Source organism: Rana temporaria, chromosome 10 (genome assembly GCF_905171775.1).
Source record: "Rana temporaria chromosome 10, aRanTem1.1, whole genome shotgun sequence".
Taxonomy (NCBI): Eukaryota; Metazoa; Chordata; class Amphibia; order Anura; family Ranidae; genus Rana; species Rana temporaria.
Window position 1 is genome coordinate 143,999,253 of NC_053498.1, and position 11,407 is coordinate 144,010,659.

Consider the following 11,407-nt stretch of genomic DNA (forward strand, 5'->3'; position numbering starts at 1 on the left):
TATAGATCACTAGAGAGATCACCAGCAGGAGGAAGGGGGTCCCGATTCCTCTATATAGATCTTTATATCACTAGAGGGCAGTGGCGGCTGGTGCTCAAAATTTTTGGGGGGGCGCAAAGGAAAAAAAAAATTGCAGTCTCACTGTGCCCAAACGCAGCCACTGTTACATGCCATCAAATGCAACCACTGTGCCATCAATTCGCACCACTGTGCCATCAATTCGCACCACTGTGCCATGCCATTAAACGCAGTCACTGTGCCATGCCATCAAATGCAGTCACTGTGCCATCAATTCGCACCACTGTGCCATCAATTCGCACCACTGTGCCATGCCATTAAACGCAGTCACTGTGCCATCCATTGTCACCACTGTGCCATGCCATTAAACGCAGCCACTGTGCCATACATTGTCACCACTGTGCCATGCCATTAAACGCAGCCACTGTGCCATACATTGTCACCACTGTGCCATGCCATTAAACGCAGTCACTGTGCCATCCATTGTCACCACTGTGCCATGCCATTAAACGCAGCCACTGTGCCATACATTGTCACCACTGTGCCATGCCATTAAACGCAGCCACTGTGCCATACATTGTCACCACTGTGCCATGCCATTAAACGCAGCCCCTGTGCCATCCATTGTCACCACTGTGCCATCCATTGTCACCACTGTGCCATGCCATTAAACGCAGCCACTGTGCCATCCATTGTCACCACTGTGCCATGCCATTAAACGCAGCCACTGTGCCATCCATTGTCACCACTGTGCCATGCCATTAAACGCAGCCACTGTGCCATCCATTGTCACCACTGTGCCATGCCATTAAACGCAGCCGCTGTGCCATGTAAATTGCGTTCTCCCCCCCGCCCGGCACTTACCTTTACTGGAGTCAGGCATCCACGTCCCACGATGTCTTCTCCCGCCCTCGATGACTGACAGGCGTCTCAGCCAATCAGGTTACAGGTAGCCAGAACCGGCCAACGTGATTGGCTGAGACGCCTGTCATCTTATTCAAGGGGCGTACAGTCTGTGCGCTCCGTGAATAAGCTTCCAGGACCAGATGGCTGTATTGGGAAAGCCTATCAGAGCCGTTGGCTTTGATAGACATTTCCCTACAGCCAACCAGCTGGCGTTATTCAGATGGCCGGACATTGAGCGCCGACCATCTGAATAACAGCGGCAGCGGCGAAAATAACATAGATTCGTGCAATGCATGAATCTGTGTTATTTCACTCAGTGGCGGTGAGAGCCAGAGGGGGCGGCGCTCCAGCGCCCTCTATGGACGAACCGCCACTGCTAGAGGGATCACCAGCAGGAGGAAGGAGATCCTGATTCCTCCCTATAGATCAATAGAGAGATCACCAGCAGGAGGAAGGAGATCCTGATTCCTCCCTATAGATCAATAGAGAGATCACCAGCAGGAGGAAGGAGGTCCTGATGCCTCTATATAGATCTTTAAATCACTAGAGGGATCACCAGCAGGAGGAAGGAGGTCCTGATTTGGCGTGCCTTCTGGGCATGTGCAGATTATGAACGTAGCCCAAGAGGGGCTTTCGCACTCCAAGCAGATATTTCCATTATTTTCCATCACAGGGAACTGTAGGGCGCCCCACGGTGGCAGCAGGTGGAGTGAGACTCTGGTGTAGGGCGGAGGGAGCCTGTGACTCCGATGCAGAGTTCTGATCTCTGGGGGTCCCTGAGAATTCTGACAAGCCAGATGGTGACCAGAGTATCTATCCCTTTAAAATGTTGCCATTGCCCTCTCCATATAAAGAGTACCTGTCTATACGCAGAGCCTACCGCCGTAGAATTTACACAAAGAGCAGCAGATGGCAGCCCAGCCTATAGCGTGACAGATGGATGCCGACTCCCTTCCGGACATTTGGAATGTCACTACGCCTTTAAATTCCCACCAACTGCCAAAGCCGAGTAATCAGCAGTGGGAAATAAGGAGCTTTTTGAGTTTAGGAGACTTTGCAATAAAATCTCTGACTCCGTATTACCTACCCTGGGGGGGGGGGGGGGGGGCACTGTGAATATCAATTTCCGAGAGGGGTCTGCAGGGGTAACCAGTGCATTTATCTAATGGCAGGTCCCCTTTAAAGCACTAGGCTACCACAGAGATTACTATAAAGAATAATAAGAAGGACGGCCTGCCAAAGTGGTCTCTCTCGACGGCCTGCCAAAGTGGTCTCTCTCGATGGCCTGCCAAAGTGGTCTCTCTCGACGGCCTGCCAAAGTGGTCTCTCTTGACGGCGTGCCAAAGTGGCCTCTCTTGACGGCGTGCCAAAGTGGCCTCTCTTGACGGCATGCCAAAGTGGTCGCTCTTGACGGCATGCCAAAGTGGTCGCTCTTGACGGCATGCCAAAGTGGTCTCTCTTGACGGCATGCCAAAGTGGCCTCTCTTGACGGCATGCCAAAGTGGCCTCTCTTGACGGCATGCCAAAGTGGCCTCTCTTGACGGCATGCCAAAGTGGCCTCTCTTGACGGCATGCCAAAGTGGCCTCTCTTGACGGCATGCCAAAGTGGCCTCTCTTGACGGCATGCCAAAGAGGCCTCTCTTGACGGCATGCCAAAGTGGCCTCTCTTGACGGCATGCCAAAGTGGCCTCTCTTGACGGCATGCCAAAGTGGCCTCTCTTGACGGCATGCCAAAGTGGCCTCTCTTGACGGCATGCCAAAGAGGCCTCTCTTGACGGCATGCCGAAGTGGTCTCTCTTGACGGCATGCCAAAGTGGTAGCTCTAGGCTACAAAAGATATTACTGACAAGAGCCATCAACCACCGTGCTGCAATGTCACTGGAGGTGTGCTAAACAGCTCCTAGGGCATGCTAAAACGACATGCAATAATAATAATAATACTGATTGAGAGACCACTTTGGCATGCCGTCCTTTAAAGGTTGGATGAAGGCAGCCAGACACTTGGCATTTTTTAAACATGGATGGGGTAAGCTGTGCACCCGTCTCATGACAGGTCTCCTTTAAAGCTCTGGGCTACAATAGATATTACTAACAAGAGCCATCAACCATCATAACCAGCGTGGTATTCATCTAATGACTGGTCCTCTTTAAATCTCCAGTCTTCAATAGAGAAAATTATAAAGGAGAGACAATAACTCTGATCCACCGCACTGCAAAATCACTGGAGGTGTGGTAATAAGCTCTTATGCCGCGTACACACCATCACTTTATGTGATGAAAAAAAATGACGTTTTTAAAAACGTCACTTTAATTGACTGTGTGTGGGGGAAAACGTCGTTTTATGTCTTGTAAAAAACGACAGAAAAAAATTGAAGCATGCTTCAATTTTATGTGTCGTTTTTCAAAAGTGCACTTTTTACTTCACAGAAATTGACCGTGTGTAGCAAAAAACGTCGTTTTCTAAGACGTTTTTTCACCCGCGCATGCCCAGAAGCTACTTATAAAGCAAGCTTCAATGGTAAAACGTGGTGGAATGTAACCTCACTTTGCTAGATCATTGTGAGAAAAACGATGGTGTGTAGGCAACTTCGTCTTTGAAAATTGAAGTTTCAAAAACGTCGTTTTTTACTTCACAGAAAGTGTCGTTTTTTTTCATCACATAAAGTGATGGTGTGTACGCGGCATTAGGGCATGCTAAAATCACACACGAGAGACCACTTTGGCATGCCTTCCTTTAAAGCTCCAGGCTACAATAGAGTCTACAAAGAAGAGCCATAAAAAATAAGAAGAGACTACAACTGTTGCAAAATCACTGGAGGTGTGCTAAAATGACAACACTGAGAGACCACTTTGGCATGCCTTCCTTTAAATCTCTAGGCTACAATAGATAATAATAAGAAGAGCCATCAAAAATGATAAGAAGAGACCATAACCCCGATTCACCACGCTGCCAAATCACTGGAGGTGTGCTAAAGCTCCTAAGGCTAGAATGACACTGAGAGACCACTTTGGCATGCCGTCCTTTAAAGGTTGGATGAAGGCAGCCAGACACTTGGCATTTTTTAAACATGGATGGGGTAAGCTGTGCACCCGTCTCATAACAAGTCTCCTTTAGAGCTCTAGGCTACAATAGATATTACTAACAAGAGCCATCAACCATCATAACCAGCGTATTCATCTAATGACAGGTCCTCTTTAAATCTCCAGTCTTCAATAGAGAAAATTATAAAGGAGAGACAATAACTCTGATCCATCGCACTGCAGAATCATTGGAGGTGTGGTAATAAAAGGCATGCTAAAATTACACTTTGAGAAACCACTTTGGCATGCCTTCCTTTAAATCTCTAGACTACAAGAAGAGCCATCAAAAATGGTAAGAAGAGACCATAACCCTGATTCTACACGCTGCAAAAACATGCTAAAATGACCCCGAGAGACCACTTTGTATTCACCAAGAACCTGCGCCCTAAGTTACGGCGGCGTAGCGTAAATCTGCCGGCGTAAGCGCGCCTAATTCAAATTGTGAAGAGGTGGGCGTGTTTTATGTAAATAAAACATGACCCCACATAAATGACGTTCTTGACTAACGGCGCATGCGCCGTCCGTGAACGTAACCCAGTGCGCATGCTCCAAATTAACCCGCAAAAAGCCAATGCTTTCGACGTGAACGTAACTTACGTACAGCCCCATTCACGGACGACCTACGCAAACAACGTAAAATTTTCAAAATTCGATACGGGAACGACGTCCATACTTAACATAGGATACGCCTCATATAGCAGGGGTAACTTTACGTCGGAAAAAGCCTAACGTAAACGACGTAAAAGAATGCGCCGGGCGGACTTACATTTCTGAATCGGCGTATCTACCCAATTTGCATATTCCTCGCGTAAATCGACGGAAGCGCCACCTAGCGGCCAGCGTAAATATGCAGCCTAAGATACGACGGTGTAAGAGACTTATGCCGGTCGGATCTTAGTCAAATCTATGCGTAACTAATTCTAAGAATCAGGCGCATAGTTACGACGCCGCACACTCAGATACAACGGCGTATCTGGAGATACGCCGTCGTATCTCCCACCTGAATCTGGCCCTTAGTATTTTCCATAAGTAGGTGTGGGAGGGGTAAGCTGTGCACCCGTCTCATGGCAGGTCATTAGTAGTGTTATTCTAGCGTTTATAGAGCATAGCCAGGCACATAGCATTTTCAGAAGACCAGTGTATTCATATAATGACAGGTCCTCTTTAAAGCTCCAATCTACAATAGAGATTACTATGAAAAGCCAATAAATGATAAGAGACCAAAACCCTGATTCTCCACGCTGATAAATTACTGGAGGTGTGCTAAAAAAAAAAAAAAAAAAAAAAAAACATGCTAAAATCACACTGAGAGACCACTTTGGCATGCCTTCCTTTAAGTTGGATGAGGACAGCCAGGTACTTTGCATTTCTAGAAGGAGGTCAGCAGGGTCATTCTCTCACTGAAGGTCCTGAGCTTGTGACCCCCCTGTGCTTTGCCGTAACGTGAACAATGTCGTTTTTCGGGGGGGGGGGGGGGGCGCACCACAACGCACGGTGACGCAGTTTTTGGGGTGTGTTGCGTGTCCATTTTTTGGGTCCCTTCCTGTCCCTTCAGTGCTATCGCAACCCGTTGGCTGCCCTGGCTCAAAGCATGTTAATGCGTGACGCAGTGTGTGTGTGTTAGGCATGCTAAAATGACATACGCCAATAATGTTTGTGAGACCTCTTTAGCATGCCTTCCTTTAAGGCACAAGAACTAAAAAGGAAATTGTGACTGGTTGAAGGACCACTGTAGCGTGCCTTCAGTGCTATTACAACACGTTGGCTTCCCCGATGCGAAGAATGCGTGGCACAGCGTGCATCTTAGTACAAATAGGCATGCTAAAACGACATTCACTAATACTGTTTGTGAGACCTCTTTAGCATGCCTTTCTTTAAATCAAAACTGTCCTTCTATAAAGGAGTGGGACAGCCAGGTGCAAAGCATTTTGAGAAGCGAGGGGGGGAACTGGTGTATATAGGGAAGGTCTTTATATATATATAGTGCTGACAATCTCTGTAGTGTTTTACATAGTGACAGGGTCTACCCCTATGAGATAGTAGAGGCCATAATCTAGATCCATTCAGCTAAGTGATTGGTTGGAGGACCTCTTTAGCGTGCCTTCAGCGCTACTGCAACGCAATGAATCAGAGCATCCCTTCAATCAGGAACACTTCCATGGACAATTCAGAGCATTGACAGGGATAATGACTGTTGGAAGGACCACTTTAGCGTGCCTTCAGTGTTATTACAACACGTTAGAGCTGACAGTATCTGTAGTGCCTTACATAGAGTTCATTCACCTCTATTGGCAGGTCTTCTTTAATACGCCATGAGATATAAGAGGCTATAAACTGGATTCATTCATCCAAGTGATTGGTTGAGGGACCACTTTAGCGTGCCTTCAGTGCTCCTATAACTTGATGGATCGGGGCATCCCTTCAATCTGAGACGGTTCCAAGGACAATTCAAAGCCTCAACAATGAAGAGACTACAGACCTGGTTCATCACGCTGAGATATCACCTAAGTGATTGGTCGAAGGATCACTTTAGCGTGCCTTCAGTGTTTTTACAACACGTTAGAGCTGACAATATCTGTAGCTCCTTACATAGCATGCGTTCCCCTCTATAGGCAGGTCTTCGTTAATACGCTATAAGACACTATAGACCTGGTTTATCCCGCTGCGTTATCACCTAAGTGATTGGTCGAAGGACCACTTTAGCGTGCCTTTAGTGCTCCTGCAACTTTAAGGATCGGAGCATTCCTTCAATCAGAGACGCTTCCAAGAACAATTCAAAGCCTTGACAATGAAGAGACTACAGACCTGGTTCATCACGCTGCGTGATCACCTAAGTGATTGGTCGAAGGACCACTTTAGCGTGCCTTCAGTGTTATTACAACACGTTAGAGCCAACAGTAGCTGTAGCGCTTTTGGTGGCGTACGTTCACCTCTATAGACAGGTCTTCTTTAATACACTATAAGAGACTATAGACTGCATTCATCACGCTGCGTTATCACCTACGTGATTGGTCGAAGGATCACTTTAGCGTGCCTTCAGTGTTATTACAACACGTTAGAGCTGACAGTATTTATATTGCTTTACATGGCGTGCGTTCCCCTCTATTGACAGGTCTTTTTTAATTTGCTATAAGAGACTACAGCCCTGATCCATCCCGCGGCGTTTTCACCTATGCGATTGGTCGAAGGACCACTTTAGCGTGCCTTCAGTGCTCCTGTAACTTGATGGATCGGAGCATTCCTTCAATCAGAGACGCTTCCAAGGACAATTCAAAGCCTTGCCAATGAACTATAGACTGCATTCATCACGCTGCATTATCACTGAAGTGATTGGTCGAAGGATCACTTTAGCGTGCCTTCATTATTACAGTGCGTTAGAGCTGACAGTAGCGCTTTAGGTGTCGTGCGTTCACCTCTATTGACAGGTCTTCTTTAATACGCTATAAGAGACTACAGACTGCATTCATCACGCTGCGTTATCACCTAGGTGATTGGTCGAAGGATCACTTTAGCGTGCCTTCAGTGTTATTACAACACGTTAGAGCTGACAATATCTGTAGCTCCTTACATAGCATGCGTTCCCCTCTATTGACAGGTCTTCTTTAATACGCTATAAGAGACTATTAGCTAGATTCACGTAGGGTTACGCCGGCGTATCAGTAGATACGCCGTCGGAACTCTGAATCTACGCCGTCGTAAATGTAAGCGTATTCTGGAAACCAGATACGCTTAAATTAGGCTAAGGTACTAACGTCGTAAGTGTCCTACACCGTCGTTTCTTAGGGTGCAATATTTACGCTGGCCGCTAGGTGGCGCTTCCGTTGAGTTCGGCGTAGAATATGCAAATGACTAGATACGCCGATTCACGAACGTACGTGCGCCCGTCGCAGTAAAGATACGCCGTTTCCGTAAGAGGTATGCCGGCGTAAGGATAAAGCTGCCCCCTAGGTGGCCTAGCCAAGTATGGCCGTCGTTCCCGCGTCGAAATTTGAAAATTTTACGTCGTTTGCGCAAGTCGTCCGTGAATGGGGCTGGACGTAATTTACGTTCACGTCGAAACCAATGACGTCCTTGCGGCGTACTTTGGAGCAATGCACACTGGGATATGTACACGGCCGTTCGTAAAAAACGTCAATCACGTCGGGTCACCAATCATTTACATAAAACACGCCCCCCTTGTCCTCATTTGAATTAGGCGCGCTTACGCCGGCCCCATTTACGCTACGCCGCCGTAACTTTAGGAGGCAAGTGCTTTGTGAATACAGCACTTGCCTCTCTGACTTACTGCGGCGTAGCGTAAATACTAGTGCTGTCAGTTAAACGCGTTATTAACGGCATTAACACAAACCCATTTTAACGCCGTCAATTTTTTTATCGCGCGATTAATGAGGTTCACCCTTTAAAACATTTTTTTTTGTCAGCACGTACCTCTTAATCCCGATTTTCACCTGACGGCGATCCCGCGGGAGTGGGCGTTCCCAAGCACTGCCTGTGATTGACAGGCTTCCGAACGGCGCATACTGCGCGTCACAGGTTGCCGGAAAAACCCGAACGTCGGTGCGGCTCTATACGGCGCATGCGCACCGACGTTCAGGTTCTGTCGGCAACCTGTGACGCGCAGTATGCGCCGTTCGGAAGCCTGTCAATCACAGGCAGTGCTTGGGAACGCCCACTCCCGCGGGATCGCCGTCAGGTGAAAATCGGGATTAAGAGGTACGTGCTGACAAAAAAAAAATGTTTTAAAGGGTGAACCTCATTAATCGCGCGATTATCGTGAGTTAACTATGACATTAATGCGATTAATCGCGATTAGAAATTTGAATCGCTTGACAGCACTAGTAAATACGTTACGCTACGCTGCCTGAAAGATGCGCCGCCGTACCTGAATCCAGCTATATAGACCCGATTCATCACGCTGCATTATCACTGAATTGATTGGTTGAAGGACCACTTTAGCGCGCCTTCGGTGCTCCTGCAACTTGATGGATCGGAGCATCCCTTCAAATCAGAGATGCTTCCAAGGATAAAATCAAAGCGAGTGAAGATTACACCTCCCCCCCCCCCCCCGTTATTACGGTCACGTCCCCGGGGACCCCCCTCTTTGTCAGTATCACTCACATGTACGCCTGCAGCGTCCCCCCATCGGTGGCGGAACATCTCTTCCCCGTATCCAGGAGCAGCGGCAGAAGAAGCGGCGTTATCCATCCCCAGATCCCGACCGGTAACATGATCCACCTTTGTCTGATCCCGTTTCCTGTATTCCAGCTGAGAAAAAAATGCAAATTCTCCTTCTCTTTTCCTCTTTAATAGTCGATCGTTCCCGGTGAATGGCGAGTGGATTTGCTCGTTTGAGCGTCAGCGCCCGGCGGAGCCCATCGCCAAGTCTAAGTTTTTTTTTTTATAAAAAGAAAAAAAAAGGAAAAGTTTTGGCCGGCGTCCTTCACAGGATCCAAAAAGGAAATGTTTCTTTTTTTTTTTTTCTTCTTCTTTTTTTTTTTATTAGGAAATGTTTCTTTTTTTTTCTTCTTTTTTTTTTTATTAGGAAAGGTTTTTTTTTGTTCCTGCGGTCGGTGGGTCGGGGGCTGCTGTGTGTGTGTGTCTGCGTGTTCCCGAGATGTACAAGTGATCCAGTTACTTCTCGGAGCAGAGAAGACCCCCCTTCAGATGGAGAGGAGGAGGGGGACGGCTCAGACAGGTCACCTCCCTCCGGACAAAAAAAAAAAAGAAAGATGTTTCTCCTTTTATTGGAAAGTCTTTACCATCCACTTTAGAGGAGACGTGTTGGGCAATTAGCGCCTGACACCCCACAAGCCCCCCCCCCCCTCGCCCTCCCCCCATTGTCTTTGTGCATTGGGGGGGGGGTCTTCGGTGTTGGCTCACCGTTCGGTAGCGGTGTGCGGATCGCACTGTCGGTGACTCTTCAATGCACACACAGCCCCGGCAGCCTTCAGGGAGTGCATCAGTGGAGACGGAATACGAGATCGCCCAAGGCTTTGGCGTCCTAGATTTCATTGCCTTGGGGTTTGTTTTTTTTTCCTTTTCTTTTCAATCTCTTTGATTCATAGAGAATTCTGTGGCTGCTGCGGGAAGAGAGCGCACAGAAAGAGAGCGCACAGAAAGAGAGATGGCGCTGGAAAAGGGCATTCGAGAAAGAGGGGCACACGAAAAAGAGGGGCACACGGAAAGAGAGCGTGCTGGAAAAGAGCACGCAGGAAAAGAGCATTGAAGAAGAAATCGTTCAGGGTGTGAGCATTCGGGAAGAGAGTGTGCTGGAAGAGAGCATTCAAAAAAGAGAGCACGCATGAAGTGAGCATTCGAGAAGAGAGCGTGCTAGAAAGAGCGTTCGGGAACAGAGCATGCTGAAAGAGTGTGCAGAAAGAGAGCATGCAGGAGGGAAGCATGAGGGAAGAGAGTGCTGAAAGAGCGCGAGGAAAAAGCGCGAGGAAAGAGCGTGTGCTGGAAGAGAGCAGTTGGGAAGAGAGCAGTCGGGAAGAGTGTGCTGGAAGTGAGCAGGCTGGAAGAGAGCGTGCCGTCAGAGAGCGTGCCGTCAGAGAGTGTGTGGGAAGAGATTGTGAGGTTAGAGCGCATGCGGTCAGAGAGCGTGAGGAGTGATTGTGCGGTTAGAGCACATGCGGTCAGAGAGCGTGCAGGAAGAGATTGTGCCGTCAGAGAGCGTGCCGTCAGAGAGCGTGCGGGAAGAGATTGTGTGGTTAGAGAGCGTGCCGTCAGAGAGCGTGCCATCAGAGAGCGCGTGCGGGAAGAGAGCGTGCCGGAAGAGATTGTGTGGTTAGAGAGCGTGCGGGAAGTGAGCGTGCGGGAAGACAGCATTCAGTAAGAGCGTGCGGGAAGAAGTGTGCTGTAAGAGAGTGTTTGGAAAGAGCTTGCTGGAAGAGAGCGCATGGGCAAGAGAGTGTGCAGGAGGAGAGCATTTGGGAAGAGCACACACACATCATCAGAGAGCGCCGGCTTGACAGCACACTAAATATCCAAAGGTGTATGTGGGGGAGGGGGATACACGCTGACAAATTGGGGACGTTTATGACACGATCTGAAAAGAATGGACTGTGTGTCTTAGGAGGGACAACTTAAGAAGGACAACCCGGGACTGCGGCTTCCATCACATCATACAGATGCAGTCGCGTTTCTGTGCGTTCCCACAAGTCGGGTGCGGGGCAGCCTATTCCTTTCATTGGGTCGCGTTACAAGCGAGAAACGTGGAAAATCATCCCCCACTACTTTACAAGAACGTACCTACGGCACCGTGCGGCTTGGTGTGTGCGTTAGCGGGGGTGTGTGTGTGTGGGGCTCCATTAACAACGAATGTCTCCTAAAGGGCAACGCGTTTCTGTGCGTGTCATGAAAGCGCACAATTTTGCACATTTATCCCGAGATTCGCCACACA

General features: G+C 48.4%; 1 protein-coding gene across 2 annotated transcripts in view; it reads right to left on the minus strand.

Annotated features, from left to right (window-relative positions):
* MEGF6 (multiple EGF like domains 6) overlaps positions 1-9,488 on the minus strand; it is a 409,802-nt gene extending 400,314 nt beyond the window's left edge. For both annotated transcript variants that reach the window (XM_040326458.1, XM_040326457.1), the window contains exon 1: positions 9,124-9,488. In XM_040326458.1, the coding sequence (XP_040182392.1) occupies positions 9,124-9,233 (110 nt within the window). In that variant the 5' untranslated portion in view covers positions 9,234-9,488. The remainder of the gene's footprint in view (positions 1-9,123) is intronic.
* Positions 9,489-11,407: the final 1,919 nt, after the last annotated feature.